Source organism: Anarhichas minor, unplaced genomic scaffold (assembly GCF_050575085.1).
Source record: "Anarhichas minor isolate MPS153535 unplaced genomic scaffold, ASM5057508v1 ptg000073l, whole genome shotgun sequence".
Classification (NCBI taxonomy): Eukaryota; Metazoa; Chordata; class Actinopteri; order Perciformes; family Anarhichadidae; genus Anarhichas; species Anarhichas minor.
Window position 1 is genome coordinate 6,569,030 of NW_027466519.1, and position 20,662 is coordinate 6,589,691.

General features: G+C 42.4%; 1 protein-coding gene across 1 annotated transcript in view; it reads left to right on the forward strand.

The window, feature by feature from the left end:
* il11ra (interleukin 11 receptor subunit alpha) overlaps nucleotides 1-15,506 on the forward strand; it is a 48,505-nt gene extending 32,999 nt beyond the window's left edge. The window contains exons 3-12 of the mRNA XM_076079887.1: nucleotides 3,987-4,053; nucleotides 4,864-5,030; nucleotides 5,766-5,880; nucleotides 6,245-6,408; nucleotides 7,400-7,563; nucleotides 7,920-8,064; nucleotides 8,411-8,518; nucleotides 10,207-10,312; nucleotides 10,487-10,566; nucleotides 11,418-15,506. Of these exons, the coding sequence (XP_075936002.1) occupies nucleotides 3,987-4,053; nucleotides 4,864-5,030; nucleotides 5,766-5,880; nucleotides 6,245-6,408; nucleotides 7,400-7,563; nucleotides 7,920-8,064; nucleotides 8,411-8,518; nucleotides 10,207-10,312; nucleotides 10,487-10,565 (1,115 nt within the window). The 3' untranslated portion in view covers nucleotide 10,566; nucleotides 11,418-15,506. The remainder of the gene's footprint in view (nucleotides 1-3,986; nucleotides 4,054-4,863; nucleotides 5,031-5,765; nucleotides 5,881-6,244; nucleotides 6,409-7,399; nucleotides 7,564-7,919; nucleotides 8,065-8,410; nucleotides 8,519-10,206; nucleotides 10,313-10,486; nucleotides 10,567-11,417) is intronic.
* The last annotated feature ends 5,156 nt before the right edge of the window (nucleotides 15,507-20,662 follow it).

Genomic DNA, 20,662 nt, shown 5'->3' on the forward strand with positions numbered 1-20,662 from the left:
ATCCTTAAGTGCAAATTAAATGTAAGTAGAAATGCAGTTTTTCTGAACTTTGACCAACTGTACTTGCCTGGTTGTGTGGACACAGTTAAGGTCTGAATGGTTTCTCATTTTTATATCAAAATTGCAGTTAAATAGTGCAGTTGTCTAAACGCAAGAGCCACAATTTGAATTGTTAAATGTATAATTTAACAGTTTCTTCTTCACAAACTACAGAAAATGTAAGGACCACTGTTGCTGGTAAACTTTAGTTAATTTCTTGCGTTGGCGAAACAACAACACCAACATTCTTGGCCTTTTCTCCGGTTAATTCGAGAGGAGTGGGCTCTGTCTTTTTGCTGATCATATAAGACCAACCTAGTGGCAAGCGTTTTTGTGCACATGGTATAATAATCAAGGTAATCACCGCACATCACTTTCAGACAGGTAGCTAGCTTGTAGCTCGGCAGTTGTGGAGAGTAAGCAGACAGCTGAGAGTTTTAATGGAATCCCTGTAGGTGAACATTTATGCAGATGACACCGTGTTTTAAGCTCGTCACCGTCAAGGCCCCCACGCTGGGACCTCCACAATTCAGAAACCCTGACATTTTGCAAAGCTAACGTTAGCTCAAACTGTTGAAGTGCCGAGCAGTCAACAGTCAGGCATTACATGCAGTCAGTTTGATACCAGAGCATTGTCGGACACGACCAGCGGTTTGTCATCATCGCCATAACTGGGCAGCTCAGCTGTTATCAGTAGATACGTCACTTTTGGATGTCATGATTGATTATTACTGAGTTATGTCAAGAACTAAAAAGACAATTCTGATACGGTACGCTTGGCACATTTATGTATTTTTAAAATATAATATAGCCCACAAATGCATGCCTGTGGTGTGAAAATAAACCCAATATAAATTGCAATCTCCTCTTTGATCAGAAAAAGCTTCATACGATTTTCTCCTGAAATTGTTCAGGTGTGCTCATTCCTGGTTTAACCTCCCAATGAGTCATTTGAATAATCTGTCTGGTCTTGTTGTCTGTCTGTCCTGTTGCTATTTACCTGATCTCAGCCTTTAATTTGATGATTGAAACAATAGCAGGGCAGTAAACTAAACATGTGGACGAAACATGGAACATAATAAATCCTTTCTGTGATACATGTTTTTCTAATGTCCCACAGCTTTGTTCACAGTTTCCAATAAATAAACCGCTGTCTTAGAAGCTCAGATTTATTAACCGTGCCTTGTGTTGTGTATGACAAATTGTTTCCCATACACACTGCAGCAGAATAAACAGGCCAAATTCAAAAAAGAAAGGAACTCAGTAGAATTCATTGTCCTGCTTTCTGCTCGTCCCCTCCACACAGAAACATGAATGTAGCCACAAATTCACTGTGGAGCCCTTCATCGTTCTTTTTTTTACCTCGGCTGTCTCTCTTCCCACCGCCACTACAACAACAGCAGGAAGGCCAGAAAAGCGATCTTTCGGTGTGAGAGAAAACCAAGCGTTGAAAAGGCCCTCGGTAACTTGAGTTTGTGTAAACTTGAATTTAGGATTGTCGGCCCCTGAAGGGCACATGAAGTTATTGCAGAAGGGGAAAGTAACATCAATATACACCAATAGAGCACACTGAATAATAACATCTACAAAATGCTTCACCTGCCTGGTCCCCTTACTGATGCAAACGACAAAGTCACATTTGTTTAATCAAACTTAATGCTTTTTGTTGTAATCCTTTTGCGATACCATTTGCCGCTCAGACTTGTGACACAATGATGGGTTTGTATCAGAAATTAAGGAGAGGAAAAAAAAAAACGGGACAAATTGTTTGTTACTAAGGGAGGAGAGGCCAGCAGGGAGTGTGCATGCCTGAGTGATTGAGGCTGAGAATTAATGAAGATGCATGCGTGGCAGACTGGCAGTCAAAGTGATGTTTTTTCACTCCAGATCTACTGTAAACGCCAGCTTTTCATGTTACGGAGCCAAGCTAAACATGCACACACATACTGAGATAGAGTATCAGCTTGGCCAATTACTGCAGTCAACACAAGATATTTGCTCAGGTATACACTGCACTTAGTATTGCTTCAAATCTGCTCCGCCTTCACAATTTTGCTGGATGGCAAGTTCAGCAGCTGCTAAAACTCTTCTGTTATGATACAAACTGTACTTGGCCTGTCAGCTTTTACTCACAGTTCACAACTCACTAAAATTGCGATAAAGCGAGGTCACCGAAGGTTTGATCTTGACGATTACTCACCAAACCTTCAGTGACCTCGCTTTATCGCTTTATGACATTTGCGTTTGTAACGCAAATGTCATTTTGTAATATGAGGAAATTACATTCAGAGCTGTTGTAAAAGGGTGGAGACAGAAATCTCACAGATGGATATCTCAAAACCGCAGCACACAAAGCTGAAGCTATTTGCATGGATAGGCACCACAAAAGGGTGCATTTGTAGCCAGTGAATCAATCTTATGAACAAGCAAATTCAGACAGTGTGCAGAAAGCAGATTAAATCTGTCCAAATGGAAATGTTTTGGGCTTTGTTTCTCAGTTGGATCAGCACCGGTACATTTCCACATTTCAAAGGCTCATTATTCGTATCAAAAATGTTTCTAATTGGAATGTGTGTTAGGTCTAAGTGTCCATCATTGCTATTTTCACACCGGCGCAGCTGTCATGTTCACACTACGTTGTGTAAGTAGCTATCTGTGCCCCTCTGCACACTAGAGGCATTGTTGACACATTGATATCTTGAGGCGGCAGAAAGAGATTGCGCCTTTGACCAACAAAAACCTGGTCTAAAGTCAGTGGTGCAGTATTTTCCTGCTATTTAAAGGTAACGTTATTCAGATAGCAAGATGTGGCGACACAGGCAGGTTCCCAATGCACGCAGGGACCTACACACGGGGACGTACACACGGGGACCTAGACATGGGGACCTACACACGGGGACCTACACACGGGGACCTAGACACGGGGACCTAGACACGGGGACCTACACACGGGGACCTAGACACGGGGACCTACACGCGGGGACCTACACGCGGGGACCTAGACATGGGGACCTAGACACGGGGACCTACACACAGGGACCTACACTCAGGGACCTAGACACAGGGACTTACACACATGGAGCTACACGCAGGGAGCTACACACAGGGACCTACACACAGGGACCTACACACAGGGACCTACAAGCAGGGACCTACACGCAGGGATTGGTGTATTTGCCCACATGCACTCGAATGGAGCTGTTGATGGCATGGAGGATCAGGAGACTTGAGAGGCTCGGCTGCTCCTGTAGACGGTCCGCTCGCACTCTTTCACTTGGCGCACAAGCAGATACAGTACGTTCCCCTCGGCAGAAAACCTGCTCGCTTCTCAGATTTACTGATGAACTAACAACGCTCCAGGTGCAGGTGCACTTGGCTTTTAAAGGAAATTAGAGATGACACTCTAATTGGTTTAATTCATATAATGCCCAAAACACACCTATTAATGAAGAGACCACTTTAGACCCTTGCGCTTCACTTTGGGCTCAGATTACGAGCCGGTTGACGAGCAAACCTGGAGTCGGATACACCCTAAATGCCCTTGAGCTATGTACTTTAGACCATGCACCATAGACCGTTTAAATAGGGGCCCTACATCTGTGTCTTGTTCTAGATATCTTCTTGAAACGCTTCTCTTTCTATTACTGTAGAGATATTAAAGTGGATTTGCTAATAGAGCGATTATTTGAATTGTGATAATAATAAAGTGTCAGAAAAATAAAACCGTTGAGCAGCTTCAGACGGCGTACCAAAGTCTCCCCGGCCCAGTGTCTGCAGGATCCCAAACCTTGTACGGTCATGTTATTGTGATACTGTTGACTCCACTGTAAATGGCGGCGCCTAAATCACATTGATACAGACAATGCGGACACGTGGTATTTCTGCACGGTATTTGCAGTACGCGCATACCCGCTTTTAATGTTTTGTGTGATGTCTGTGTGTTGCAGTGTCAGGCGTGCAGTACGGGCAGATGCAGTCCAATGTGACACTGGCCTGCGGGAAGTCACAAATCAGGTGAGGAAAGTTGTGTCTCTTTGTCTTCTAATGACAAAGAGGTATTTACAGCACAGTCATATGGGAGTTTGAAAGATTTTTTAAAAATTATTATTACATTCAATAGTCATACAGGAAGAAACTCATCAAGACGTTGCAGTGATATCCATTTGTATAGCCATAGGATTCATCAGCCATCTGTGTTCATATAGTCAACAGATTTGTTGTCGGTGAGAAATACAAAGAATAAACCAGCCGTTTTGTTCAAATGAAAGTTGTGATATGTAGATTTAGGTATTTCATTCCTATGATAATGTCCTTTAAAGCAGTATTTTCAAAACAGTTTTTTTTTTTCTGGGGCCCCACTTTTTAAAATTGAAAAACCATGGAGACCCAATTAACATCAAGCATTATTGAGAGAAGAGCTCATTTGTGCACTTGGGAATTTGGGAACCAGCTCTTTAGAAGAGATGTACTTTTGACAAATCATAACTTTATCTTATGCATGTGTTATTGAGAAACATATATACACGTTAATTACTTTATGAATGAGACCAAATCAATGCATTGAGGCGGTTAACAGGCTCTTTTAGTTTTCCTCTCATCAATACAGAACGTACACCAGCCTTTCATATTTTATTCAGAAGTCATAAGTAGGCTACAATTATTAGAACAATACAAACATCCAGGCTCCCTCATGTGGCTCAAAGGCGTACTGCAGTATGGAAGGAAGGAATTCTCCAAATTGTCTCGTCTTTTGTGAACGACTGCTTTAAAGATCTCGGCTCTTGTTCAGGCACAATAACTAAACTCTTATGTGTTCTCCACCAGGGCGCCTGTGGCGTGGCATCTCAACCACAGCTCAGCGCTGCCGTGGCACAAAGTGACCTCCGATGGAGCCTTAGTGCTGCTGCACGTCGACCACTCGGCGCAGGGCAACTACAGCTGCTACGACGCCCGGGGGCTCCTCCTCCACTCCGTCACACTCAGGCTGGGCCGTAAGTGTTGTCGTGCTGCGACTTGTCCTGGCTACGCAGCGGCTAATTTGGGAGTCATTACACTTTTAACACCTCTGCCATACTTTTAGTCTCTCGCTGCAGCCTTTAAAAAAAAAAGAGTCTTTGCAGCAGGAACATGCGTATGTCCCTCGTGTCTTAGACAGCATCCCGGTCCCTCACAGTTGAGTTCAGTCTTTGGATAATTCAGCATATAAGCATAGTATAATGTTTCTCCTACTCCCACATTCTCGTCTCTCTCTTTAGTTTGCCTTAACATATTCTCCTCCATGTCTCTTTCATCCCTCTAATTATATTTCTCTCTCCCCCTTTTACTTAATGAATGAGTTCCTCCTCTCAACATTTGATTCATGCCGGCTCTTCGGCTCCAACAAGGCGCCTTATTACAAAACGCAGACGATCAGAGCGGCACTGCTGGTCCTCAGAGGAAAGCGTTCTTGTCGGCCGTCTAATAGACAAAAGCCCTCCGCTTCCTGTCGCTGTCTCCAACAGGAAGCGGCTCCCTTAAGTGGGCTTCCTTTTTAAAGGGACGGGGACTTTTTTTTTCCACAGAACTGGCCAAGCCTCTCCTGAAATATTTTTGGTTCACAATAGGGACACCAGAGCACAGAGCTGTTCATTTAAGACCTGAGGACGAGACAGAGAAACATTTCAAATATTACATTTAATAGGTTCATTAAAACGTACTCCCTCTCTCTCCTGACTCCCGTCTCCCAGACCCCCCTGGGCTGCTGAGCGTTTCCTGTCAAGTGCCCAATCACACGCACGTTCGCTGCTCCTGGACGGAATCGGTGAAGACCTTCCTGCCAGCCAAGTACAACGCCTCCTTCAGGTAAGAGCGAGTTACTGCAAGCCGAACAGCAACGCCCAGGGTCACATTCACAATGGGCAACAGAGACTAAATATAGTGCATGTGCCACAGATGTTACGTTTTGAATGAGCTGCATGTAGCGTGAGTGGTATCCCGATGTGAACCCTGTCTGTGCTTCTCTGCTTCCATCTCTGGCCATGTGGCACTCAGTGGAAACTTTTCACCATAACACATCACAGCAGTGCTTCTCAAGCGAAGTGTCCAGCTGAGGAAACTCAAGCATTGGTGTCTTATTTCTTAATGTTTCTGCAGTTCTCCGGCACACACTCGAGTTGTCTCTCACCCGACAGAATGCAACACTTTTTTTTCTTGTTTTTCTTTAAAGGGGCACCGGTCAGGAGTGGAGGCCATGCGTCCTGGATGTGGCCCGCAAGCTCTGCGACATCTATCATCCTGCCTTCTGGCAGACCATCCACACCCTGAGAATCACAGAGACCAACGCCCTGGGGTCTGAGACGACGGCCGCCCGCTTTAGGTTACACGAGCTATGTAAGATCACATTAAAACACACACACACACACACACACACACACACACACACACACACACACACACACACACACACACACACACACACACACACACACACACAGCAAAGGAGTGGTTCAAAAAATATGTTTTTCCTATTTTAGTGACACATTTCTATGATGTCTATGAAGCACTTGGTATTCATAGACATGAATATGGTATTTTCTTCCCCGAAGGTTGATCATTTTCACCATTATTTTTGCTTCCAGTGCTCCCACTCCCGGCTCTACTGAAACAGGCAATTTAATGTCTGCTATTATCACTATTCTCTGTTATTCCTACCAACACACATTTAAAAACACTGTTACAAGCCTCATGCTTTCAAGTCATGTCCATTATCTGCTCCTCTTGTTTTGCCTCAAAACAACAGAGACACACCAACAGGGTCGATGTCCTCAAAGAAGCTAAAAGATGCATTTACCGTCCCGTCTTTTTCACATGTGCATGTTTTCATTAGACCCTTCCCTTTCTGTCCTCACATAATGACCTCAATTATCTTGTTTTGCTGCTCCTCTCCGTGCACATGGCGTTCTCGTCGCTCTCGAGCGGAGGCCATCCCGCGGCGTCCTCGAGGCGGTCTTCGTAGTGGCTGCTGGAGTGCCTGCTGGATATCGCTCACCTCTTTTTTTCCCCTCAACCTCCGCATACTGTTTTTAGTCACAGCGGTGCTTCAAATATGCTGCAAAACACAAGATTCCAAAAGTTGTGGATAGTTGTGTCAAAAGCGCGGTGATATATGCATAGAAAGAGTGGTCATTTTCAATCAAAGCTGCAACGGTAGACCACTCATCAGATACGTTTTGGGGTTTTGGCTTTTTTGGTTTAATCTGCTCTCTCGTACTTGATTTCTTTCTTGTTGTCTTTTAAATAGTGTGCCAACCATACAGGAAATACTTGTGGCTCAATCTCTTTCTAATTTTCTTTTTCTTTTTTTATCTCTCCTTGTTTGCAGTGAAACCGGACCCTCCAGAGTCTCTGCTGGTGAAGGCCCTAGAGGGCCATCCAAAGAGGTTGATGGTCTCGTGGGACTTCCCTGCCTCCTGGCCGCTGCAGGATGCGTTCCCCCTCATGTTTCAGATCAGATACAGGCCACGCGGCTCCGTGTACTGGTCTGAGGTTAGTGAGCGAGGCTCCACTGTATACACTGTATACAGGTTGTATTAAAGAAAATAAAACTGTAGTTTCCCCACATTGTATAAGCAGTTGAAGCTAAACCTCGTGCAGATTTATTTACTTTACGGCCTTATTTCTGAAACCCAAGCCAATCACAGTCGATGCTTCTAAAAACAAGCAACTACATGTCAAAACATGGGGCTGAAGTTAAATGAACTAATGGGACATCATGAGATGCTTAAGTTTAAAATGCAGTTTTGTTAAAACCTCGGTCAATAAAAATGAATGTGTTGGGCTGATCAGATGAGTGAGTGGTCATCTAATGTAAGCCTCTGTAACCTCTTTCTCCATCCCATCAGGTTTTCTCCGAGGAGAGTCCAGCCGTGATATTTGACGCCCTGGCTGGTCACCTCCACCAAGTTCAGATTCGAGCCCATGACGAGGTGAACTCTGACAGCCAGTGGAGTGAATGGAGTCCCCTGCTCCTCGCCATGCCTTGGGAAGGTCAGAGAGAAAGATTAACAACAATGTTGATGTCTAAGACTAAAGTCAGTTTGTTTTTGGAGCACATTTAAAAGCAACAAAAGCGCTCCACAGAGAGACGACACAATACAATCAGCATCATGGAGCAGCATCATAATGAAACTCAGTAAATACGATTGAGTCACGTTGGACTCTGTGTCAAATTAAGTTTAATTTATTGACTATTTTCTGAGGTTTTATAAACCAAAAGATAAATCTCATAAAATAATAAAACAAAAGGTTCATCTATAAAATAATCTGCATATTAATCGTTACTCACTAGAATAATCCCTAAAACGTGTGTGTGATCGCTCTGTTTGTACTGCAGTCTCCTCCACACCTGAATCTCCAGAGGAGCTCCAGCCAGAGGAAAGCTTTCCAGAATATTACTTTCCCTTCAGCACAAAACCTGAAATCTCAACCGCAAAGTCCCACAGTAAGTTCTTTTTTGGGGTCTTTTCTGCCTTTATTTGACAGCACAACTGAAGACTGGAAGGGGGGGTGATTGGCAAAGGACCGCGGGTCGGATTCCAACCCGGGCAGCAGCGTTTCGGCGTTTCAAATGACGCATCAGTGATTGTATTCAGGCACAACATCAACACTGTATCTGTCTTTATGTTAGAATTTCAATGCCAAGACTTTTGCTACTTCTTGCACCTCAGTTGTTTGTGCTACGATCACTGCTACTGCTCAAAGTACATGCACCACTACTACTGTTACGGTTACTGTAATTGACACTGCTTAGTCTGGTACATCCGCTGCTACATTGCTATCACAACTAATGTGTTTACTACCGTCGCTATGAGCGCGTGTCCTCGTCCCTCCCTGGAATTAAATGCACGCACTGAAACTTTTTTGTTAAAAACCAAAACATCCATCATCTCATTTTGAGGTGAAATGATGAACAAACGTCAGGTCGATGAAAGATCAGATCAGTTTTGAAACGCGTCTGTTTCCCGCTGCTTTGGCTTTCAAACAGCGGGACGAGTAGGTGTTTTTATTTGGCACCAACAAGAAGCCGTCATTGATGCAGCAATTATTTACTGTTATTATACTCTGGGTAGAGCAGTACAAGTACCTCGTGTCTGGCTTCTTGCCCAAATTACATATAACTGCAGTAAATTGTACCTGCGAGGTATGATGTTCTCTACCTGGATGACAGGTTAAGTACATAGCAGCTCACATGAAAAAAGGGCAAAAAAAAAAAAAAAAACACACAGGAAAAAGCAGCCTGCAGTTGCTTGCAAGCGTGCGCATCAAAAATATACACATGCACGATATGTACAAATAGTATGCACGTGTAAACATGTGCCACCCGCTCAGTAGCATATACAAGCAGACAGACACAGGCTGGAAGTCACCGTGACTGATGCCGTCAGATTTAAGATGGTTTGCTGTGAACCAGATGTCTTTTTCTGTGTGTGTGTGTGTGTGTGTGTGTGTGTGTGTGTGTGTGTGTCCACTATCATTTGCTCGTAAATCTTTGTGTTTTTGCACGTTTTATTGTTAATGTGTGTCCATGCTTTTTTGTTGTTGTTGCTTCGTTTCACAGTTCACATTCAACAGCGTCGTGTCTTGTTTGTGTGTGTGAACGAGAGTTGTTTTCCCTCTCTCAGTATGATAAATGCGTGTTTGTATGAAAGCTGTAATGGCACATTTAAAATTAGCTTATCACCACAGAGTAATTAAATCTGAGAACACACACACACACACGCATACCGCTATTTATTTTTCTCTTTTTATTTTTGCCTCAGAAGCACACAAATATATGAAATATGTATATTCACAGGTTTCAAAAGACAAAAACACAGCGAGGTGTGAACTGTGTCTGATTCAACTTCTTTTCCTTCTGATTTCTCAACTATATTTACACACACACACACACACACACACACACACACACACACACACGCACACACACACACACACACATACATCTGTTTCTTCTATCGTGCATCTGTACCCCTCTTTATCTGTCATCTTTGAGTCAGCCTCTCTCTCTCTCTCTCTCTCTCTCTGTCAGCCTCTCTCTCTCTCTCTCTCTCTCTCTCTCTCTCTCTCTCCGTACCTTCCATGCAGCTTGTTGTGTTGACCCCCCATGTTGTTTTTTTTCTTCTCATTCAGATTCTGTACATCCTGAGGATGAAGGTAATTTGGGTTTGGTGATTCTGCTGGTTTTGTTCTCCGTGGTCATCCTCACCACCGTCCTTTCCCTCATCTTTGTCGTGTGGTAAGACACACACACACACACACACACACACACACACACACACACACACACACACATCCCACATCCGCAAGCCACAGCTGTGTGGTCTGTCTTTGAGATTTAGTTTTTTTTTTCCAAATCATGGCATTTTTTAAAGTTCTTTCTTGTTGTTCACATATTGTGTTGTATTTCCAGGGTGAGACAGAGGCGGCGCGATCATGTGACCAAACAGGAACTCACCTCTATGGTCAAGATGAAGTCCATGCCAATCTAATGTGAGACGCACATATACGCAGACATTGATTATCTTCTCTTTCTTCTCTGAAGCAGTTTGTGTCAGATTGAATTTGTCTTGTTGCACTTGTGTTGTGAACATGTTGAGTTCTCACCGATGGCCACACACATGGCGGTTCATGTTCTTAGTCTAGCTTGTTTGGCAGATAGTTTTAGATCTCCGGATGGCGGCCGGCCTCCGTGGCAAAGATAATTAAAATCCTAATGAGGTGTCACTTTTTTCCGATTTATAAGAGTACCACAAGATGCCCTCCAACGGGAGCTAAGCCAGTGAGAATCGCATAGCCTGAGTGAGAACCAGAATGGTTGAAAGTGCTGCTATAAACAACATTCGGACAGCCCTTTAGATAGCTAGCCAACATGTGATTATAAACCCAACACACACACACACACACACACACACACACACACACACACACACACACACACACACACACACAGATTATAACCCTGCCTGTATATCTCTCATTCAGCTCTGTTATTTAAATCTGTACTTTTAAGGCAGGGCTTCATTACATTATGATTTATACTTATTTTTTAAAGTTGCCTTTTTTTCTCTTCTGTTTTCCTCCATTCTACTCTCCTTCATTTCTCCAACCTCTCCTCCTGCTTTTTCACATCAATTTATTCTCTCCCCTTTCCTCTCCTCTCCTCTCCCCTTTCCTCTCCTCTCCTCTCCGCTCCTCTTTCCCCTCTCTTCTCCTCTTTCCTCTCCTCTCCTCTCCTCTCCTCTCCGCTCCCCTTTCCTCTCCTCTCCTCTCCTCTCCTCTCCTCTCCGCTCCTCTTTCCTCCCCTCTCTCCTCCCCTCTCCTTTCCTCTTTCCTCTCCTCAGGTTGATTTCAAGCATCTTGTCCTTGTCAGCCCGTTCTAGGGCTCCTCCCGAGAGTCAGCCTCTGTCTACCGCTGTATCAAGCTGACCGTCCGTATTCAACTACATTAACCAGAATGCATCTGCCAGGATCCAGGACAGGGATGAACCCATGCAGGGAACTTTGCGGAGTAGGGTAAAGTTACCCAGTATATAAGCTGACTGAAGGGTTTGTTTTGCAAGATTTCCTCGGACATATTCAACAACTGCACTACTACCCATAATGCATCAGCAGACTCGTTCTACTGTCCATGGGGACAGTTTCACTTCAGCAACGTCACTGTGGTTCAATCCTCAGCGGCTGCATCGGGACATTTGAGTTCACTCACAACCAACGCTGCTTCAGGTGAACCGACTCCTCAACCTTTTATTTTGGAGGGGAGCAACATTTTGGAACTTTTAAGCAACAAGTAAGAACAGGAAGTGCAGCTGCCAAACAGGAGAACACAGGCTTTTTTTCTTCTTCTTTTTGTGGAAAGGGGAAGATTTTTTCAGGAGACGACTTTCCTCTCTCCTCCCACTCAGAACTCCTCACGCTCCTTTATTTTATTTTTCTTTAGATTCATGGGGAGGAGCGTCCGTTATTACACCGACCGACCGACTCAATGCTGTGAAGGAAGCATAACTGCCAGTCTCTGTGTGTGTGCATCTGATGCCAAAGCAGCAACTACGGGCATTACTGGTCTCAGCTGAGGGGGGCGGGAGGCAAACCCGCCACCGGCACCTGACCTGAGGGGGTTGGACATGGAGAATAAGGTCCAGTGTGGGCGGGTCCGGGGTTGGGCTGTCTAGACTTTATTTCATTTTACGACAAGATTTTATGTTGCATGATGTGCTTGTTTTTGCCTGTCTGGCGTCTTTAGTGCAGACAGTGTCTTGTGTTATACCTCTTTCTATCCATCCATCCACTGTTACTGAATGTGTGTGAATGAAAGACACACATGGGGGAGAGAGAGAGAGACGGGCCTTTCACAAACCACCACATTATGACTTTACATAGATACTAAAGGGTGGCACTTTATCTTTGTGATTTGCACATAGATGGGGAAAATATGGTCATTTAAATGCATGTCCATGTCCTCAGTAGGACTACAGCTTTACTAAACGATTGATATCATGATCAATTGATCTGTGGGATCTTTTTTTTTTTTTTCAGGTATTTTACTTACAAGGATATAAAAGCTACAAATCTTTACATTTGATGAGCCGGAGCTGGCAAATATTTGGCACTTGAATGATAAATGGCAAACAATCTATAATCAAAATTGTTGTTGATCGACTGAAACATGAATCAACTCTCAGCTCTAGGCCCCTGATACACCATTGAAGTTACCACACGCCAGTTTTAAACGTGATAAGACTTCAGTGTGTTCAATAAAAGCTGTTGGTCTGGGGTTGTGAGAGGAGCAGAGGACTACAGTAAGAGGCATATTTGAACTAGATACAAAAGCTTATTAAAGGTCACCTATACTAATAGGATTTTAAAAAGCAGGCTGTAGAATTATGGTAGGAACGCATAATAACAAGCTGGTTCATTGATATGATAAAAAAGGCCAGCTAAAACATGTATGAAGTCTCACAGACGGGCTGTAGGTGTGGGTCAGATGGGAATAGAAATGAACGCAGACAGTGCAGAAAGCTTACTAGAGCAACTCCACCGCTAACTCTGACATGGGTTCTTTTCACTCGGGGAGTGGGCTTTCACAATCACTGCCACCAGCCTCTATTTAATCAGAAGTGGACACGGCCTGTGGACAAACACTATGGGAACTGTGTTAGCAGCATATGTTCCTGAAGAACAGAGAAACAGTGTGCACCAGTGAGCTGGCCGGCTTCACCGCCTGGTTATCTCACTAAAGCCGAGTTAATGTATCTGAATCGGAGCTGCCGTCTGGTGGGTGTGAACATGAGACGAGCACCAAGGCGACCGAATGACAAGAGCGACTCTCGCTCACTGCGCTCGTGTGTCACATCCCGCCGGTTGGTGGGAAATGAAGGATCTCTGGTGGCCGGTCCTCACCGCAGGAAAAGCCCGAAATACCTCTTGAAGAGTACATCTGGTTTAGTTTTGCGTTTGGGAGTCCTGTCTGCAGCTGATGGGAGTGAGGGGCTCTGCTGGCGCTCACATTGGTCGGTGCGGTGCTTATGGAAGGCCATTTCTGCCAATGTGATGAAAACAAAAATCTCTTGTATTTCTTTGAAATGAGAAGCTTTCTCAAAATCATGACTTGAGTACTAAGTAAGTACTTTGGTATTTCATGATACTATGTCATGTTGCAATGTTTCTCAAAATGAGTCTTTATTTTAAGAAAGTTTGTAATTATGGTGCATCACTTAGTCATTTTAAGATACTTAGTCATTATTTTAAGAAAACATAATAATGGGGGGGCTTCAATAAGTATAGTTTTACTCATGTTCTGTTAATCCAAACTGTCTAGTCATCATCTATTTGACTGACTGACTGACTGATTGATTGGTTGATTGATTGTAGTTTTTATCAGAAACACAAGGTGCATCCAAGTGAAACTTTTTCCAGTTTGACAACTGTATGTTCTCAAGCTAGCTCCACATATTATGCATGGATCCAGTTGAAGCTTCTTTTTTTTAATACTATCTATATAACATTTTAGAAACTACATTTCATGTATGTCATCATATGATATGTTTATATGTACAAAAAAAAACGATATAAGGGAAAGTTTGACAGACATGGTTCAACTCGGTCTTGTAATAATAGACAAATTAGCCGTTAATTGGAATTTTGCAGCATTAAATGTGAAACCAAAAAGACAAAATATGGAAGATAATCTCAAGTAAAAATATTTTTTTTCCAAGAAATCTAATCAGAAAAAAATTGAGAGCTTTTGAGGTTTGTGTAGCATAACGTTGTCATGTAAAATCCAAAGGTGAATGAAGGGAGATTACCCAGAAAGCTAGTATTAGTGACTGAGGACGATCCATGTCTGGAGAACCTTCCCAGCGTTGTGTATTTGTGTCTTTCTCCCCAGTTATATGAAGCTGTGTTACTGTACGATTACTGTATGGGCAATGTGTTTACTAAATACGTCTTCTTCGTACTTCCTTTACTTTAATGTTCCCTTTCAGTCATTTCCTTGCAGTCAGATCTTTATATGGCAACAATCACAAATAAACAGTCTCTTTACAAATTCAAGTCATATTTGAGAGAAAGCTGATCTTTCACTTTCTGTTTGAATTGGAGTCAAATTTGTCACATGTCAGATACATATTTACATGCAGCCAAATGATCTCTCAACAAAACGTCAAAATTGAAATTATTCGCATAACTAATTTTTTTTAGCTGGATTTGAAAATTGTTAATGGATGGGCCAGTAAATGAATGTAGGTGTTTAAAAAAAGAAATCATAATATTACCTCCAAATATGAAGTCACCAATCATTTCCTGTAATGCTTGTCAGTCCCAATAAGCTGTGTATTGAATGAGTCTGTCCATGCTGATAATGAGCCTGTTCCCCGCTCACACATTTGAACTAGCATGCTGTATATGCAGCATAACTGCACACATAATGGTAGTCATTTTTCATAATTGCTCGGTTTCACGGGTAACAAACTTCATATTTTTCCCATCTGAGCAGCAAAGTAAAAGTCAGAAATACATTTTTTTATGATACATTTTTTAAAGCTGCTTCACTGAGTCATATTTTATAAACCCTCCATCAGACTGAGTTTTTCTGGGCCATACTTAGTGACTTTCCACCCTGTGTTCATGGTTCAAATTGATTTGTTTTCTGCATGGTGTGTAATCATGGATTGCCATCTTTACGTCTCACACTAGTGGTGTTTCCTATGATTTTGTGGTATTATCATCAGTTTTTCTATGTTCCTCTGCAGTATGTGATGGCAGGCTTTAGTTCTTAAACCTCAAATTACACTCAGGCATCCATTCTAAGATGTATATAAATATATATATATTATATATATTTTTGCTTTATGTGTACGACAAATATCACTATAAGCTGTTTTTTTTCTTCCTTTCCTTGTATGTGTCTGTGAAATAAATACTATTTTATCACACTTTTAGCCTCTGACGTTTATTTTTTTCTTTCGTGTTGTCATCAGAAACAAATTTGTTGAACTGCTTCCTCTCTGTTTATTGGTCGGTTAAAGCGTTTGTCACAAATGAGTGACAATTACTCTGAGCAGATGAGCCAGTGGACGACACAATCTTTTTTTATTCTTACTTTTCTTTAGAAAGCTTTCATATTGTCTTATTGTGTCTGGGGAATCCCAAATGCTCTGGGCTGCTTTTGTCATGTTAAGATGTACAACTGAAAAGGAAATTGCCTCGGTATTTTGACCCCACTTCCCACATCGCAAACATGGAGGTAAGAGGTACCATGCCCTCTACTGGTGGGGTTGTGGTGTACACATTCAGAACCATGGAGGCACAGTGGAGGGTTTGGTTTTAGCCCTGGGAACATGGAGGAAGTTGTCACTTTATGGAACTTTATTCAGTGGAATGGCAGCCCCGACTCTGCTGTAGTCAGGATATTCCCAATTAGCAGTAACAGCGCTCACATAAATACTCAGCAGCTGAAGTGCAGCAGCAGCACCACCCCTCCGAAGTCCTAATCAGTCAGGATAGGTCATCTTTACAGCAGCATTCACTGTGGCAATTGCAGGATTATTGGTACATTAAACTACTTTGTCTCAGTTTAAGATGTCGTCATTATGCAAAGAGATGCAGCAGGAAGATATGTTTCTTTCTATACTTTACTTATTTTAAGAAGTCAGTATAGTATGTTGAATAAATGTCATAGTATGGTATGTCAAAAAAAGTTACAGTATAGTATGTAGAATTTATTTTTTTAGAGTCACAGTATAGCATTCTGAAAAAAGTCGGTGTATGGTATGTCAAATAAAGTCATACAAAGTGATATTGTGTAGTATGTTGAAAAAAGTGAAAAAATGTCCTAGTTTAGTACGTCAAAAGTAGTGAAAATAAATTCATACTATAGTATGTCATATTTTTGTATGTAAAAAAAGTAATGTTTTTGTATGCATAAGTATATCATGTCAAAAAAAGTGAGAAAAAGTCAGTTTCGTATGTTGAAAAAAGTTTTTTTTTAAAAAGTCATAGTATATTAAGTCGAAAGAAGTAATGGTATAATAATGTTTTAAAACTTTTTAAAACATGATTATACTATAACTTCTTCAAAGTGCTGTCCCATTCCACCGTTTCAAGCCCTCACAGTCGCTCACACTCAACCACTCAGGTGACGTCAGTAAGCCCCTGAGGGTTCAGGGTTTGAGGCTTTAGGGGGGACATTGGGATTGGGCCAAGAGCTTTGGGACAGCCGTCAATATGGCGGCGCAGAACAACTTCTGGTTCAAGCGAGGAGCGAGGAAATGACAAATAAGAGACTTGGGATGTACCCCTTGCATCTCTCTGTGCATCCCTGGTGGGAGGGACTAAGACGCAAGGAAAAGACACAAGTGAGGGAAACGGGGATGCAGTTTAGAGACTTGGGATGTACCGATGGACTACAGGAGCCGGGGATCGAACCGATCCTCTGATTGAAGATTGACTACCGGCTCTATTACTGAGTCACCGTCAACCCAAAAAAAGTAATGGTATAGTATGTCGAAAGAACAAAAAGTCGTAAAAAAAGGTTAGTATATAATGTCGAAAAAGTCATAGAATATTACGTCAAAAAAGTAATTAAAACGTCATTGTATCGTCAAAAAATTAAAAAAAAGTCATAAAAGGTCACAGTATCGTATGGCCATGCTCGTTTCTTATCCAACGTCATCGCAATCAACTGCAGTTGCAGTTTATTTTGTTGTTTGACAATAAAGAACGACAGGAAATGTGGAAAAAGAGCAATTTGTGGGGATTATAGATGGTGCTGTGTATCTCAACATCCTAAATCTTGGTTTTGAGGGACTGCGGGAGAGAACTGTTTTCATATTGTGATTTTGTGCAACTAGTCGTATGATTACAGACAATACTCCTAAAAAATCCGTAGAAAAATGAAATGTGCCTCCTACTCATGGTACCAGATAATGCAAAGCAGTCCTTTTATGTGAAGGATTTGATCAACATTTGGAGAGAATCCCAAAGTAAGGCTAAATAGTAGATCTCTAACATCTGCTTTAAAAACAGATTTTTCCTCAAAAATACACAATATCCAGAAATCACAGTGGAGAACAATTTATTTGCATCTTGTACAAAGAAACTTCTCACCAAAACAGAGAATGTGAAAAATAAATACCCGAGAACAGTAGAACCAGTAGAACGTGGAGTGTACTTACAAAAATAAGTCAATGAAATCTATTTATTTTTACATATCTGTAGACGGTCGCTTTTTGTTTTACGAAAATGACAAACCAAAAAAAACACCCTGCAGCGCACATTCCCAACAGCTGAAATATGAAACTCTTTCATTCATGTTCCCATTTTCAAAAAAGTAAGGTACACCAACAAATGTAAACACAACAGAAAATCCAAACTATATCTGAATGTTAGCGTCATGCGTCTGACAGGCGGGGAACATGCAGAGGACTGCTGGAACACGGCTGGAATCAACTTCCTTACAAAGTGAGTTTGTTACAGTTTTTATATTTAGGTACTGATGAACTTTTTGTACATAATCAATATTTGAGAATGAAACCAGTGAATTTTCTACTGATGATTTGAATTGAACAACCCAGCCATGTTTTGAGTTCATTTTGATATCATAAAATTTACAAAGATTGAGATTAACGCCAAGTGTGAAGTGAGGTGGTCTTTCTTTTTCTTATTTGCTGACAATCATATTTCTTAAATCTTATCTCAGATACTGTTTGTGGGTGGCACAGTAAGTAACATCATTACAGCAGCAAACCCCCTAAATACAGAAAATACAGAAAAAAACTGAGCTCTAAAAGCATACATTTCATTCTCTAAAATTATGTTTTTGACCTGCAAGCAATTGCAAATACAGATAATTATCATATAAACATAAACAAGAAAAAAACTGTTAATATATAAATAATCTCATAGTGTTTAAGTGAATCAAACAAAAGCTACGATCACATCCAAAGACCCCTCCTCTGCAGTTACAGCATGTGTCATAACCAGGTAATATGTCAAGAGCCAGCGTGGGATATGTTCAAATACTAACATGGAAAATCCCTCCGTGTGAAAGAACTGTCAGCAAAGCTCCTCCAAATTAAAACCAAAGCTGCAAAATCAGAGAACTTGGTCAAATATACAAGGAACCAGCGAGTCTTTGAGTGTGCATCTACTTTTCTAAAACCTGAAAGACAGATTCAAATGAGTCCTGTGCCGAAAACGCCTTCAAACTTAAGTCTTCGGGGGCCAAATGTCACCGTTTGGACTTAAAGGCTATACGACGCTTTTGTGTAACTGGACGACGGCGAAAAAACACACACCAAAAAATGTACTTCAGGCTATTTAAAGCTTATTTTAACAGCAACTACAGGTTTAGAAAAAGGTCAAATGTCACCTCACCCACGCGCTGTCAGTGTAGAGACGTTATGTCATGATTTGTATTGAGAGAATGTCTGGAGTGTGAGGGTTTAGACTTTGGTGACACTGTTTGTTTGCTCCGGCAGCAGCTGGTCGTCGTCTTCGTCGTCCACACTCAGGTCCAACCTCAGGTTGTCCAGGGTCTGACGGATCGTCAGGGTGTCCTTACGCCTGACAGAGAGACAGACAGAGACTTATTTTGCGCCATGATGATCATAATGCGACTGTGAACGACACTGTGTGTGTGTATGTGTGCCTTGAATGTGTAGGAAACTGATCTGCCACGGCTTAGAGGAGTCACTAAATGAAAATCTATGAAGATCCACAACAAAGCGATTGCTCATGGCTACTTCTACAACTTGAACTGCTGACCTGTCTATTTATTTGTGTGCGTGTGTGTGTGTGTGTATTTAGAGTACGTACTTCGTCACGTGTTGGTCGAGCAGCTGCCTCTGCAGCCGGCCGCTCGTCTCCCTCTCCTCGGCCAGCTCTCTCTGGGTGTGGCGGTACTGCGCGTCCTTCCTGCTCGCCTCCTCCTCCGACTCGTTCACCTGACGCTTCAGAGAGCGCATCCTCTGAGTCATCTGGGGGACCAATCACAGAGCCACGCTTAGGGGTTGGACAGACGGACACGTTCACAGTGACAACCGAGACATGAAAACACCTAGGGGGCGTTACCGCCGACGTTTTTCCAAAAATGTCCGCAAATGCTGTTCATAAACAGTGTATAGAATGTCTATGGTACAAACATTAACGACGCTGCCCTATTTACGTCCATATGGCGTTATTTATCGAAATAATGTTGATGGAGCAGCTACAATGTTAGAAACGCTTAGTGCCGATCGATCCAGAAAGTTCAAGTGGTTGAAATACATGATAGGAACAAACGGCTCAGACTGTTGTGTGACGCTGCCTTCATGTAGGGGAGAGAGTGTGTGTGTGTGTGAGTGTTACCAGGTCTTTCTGCTCCGTTGCTATCCTGTGTTCCTCTTCCATCTGATCGCTCAGCTCGTTAATCCTCCTCTCCAGTTTACCGATGGTGTTCGTCAGAACAGACTTGTTCCTGCACAAAACAGACACATCCGCACATCAGCCGGTTAGCTGCTACGGTTACATGTTTGCATCACAGCAGACCGTTTTGTATATTAGCAGCCTTTGGAAACTTGCTTCAGGAGACTAATCGGTCACACAAGTTTATAAACCCAGAACTGAATGTTTTATTGTTTCCCCTTGTTCCAAGTCAAACCTTCTGAACCGCAGGTAAGAAAGGAACCTTAGAATACAGACAGAAGGCCTCAGGAACATGTTCTTTGAACATAACTTGACGAAAGCATTCCTGAGTTCATTTACAAGACTAGACCGCACGTACGGACAAACCAAAAAAACACCATGTGATACACTGCAACACGCTGCTTTAATGTGTATTTAAAAAGTCCTGTGACTGACCTCTCCTCTGTCCTCAGAGTGTTCTCCAGCTCTTTGACTCTGCTCTCCGCTCTGGTGATGACATCCTCCTGAACTCTGGAGCTTTGAAGCTCCTCCACCTCCATACGCAGCTCACGCAGCTACACAGAGAGAGAAAGAGATGTTTATTGGATATTAGCTGGTGGATGGGAAGAGTTCTTTTAAATGCAAACTAAAGGCCGGCCTTTTCACTCAAGCCTTTTCTTAAATGAACACACAGTATTTGTACGGT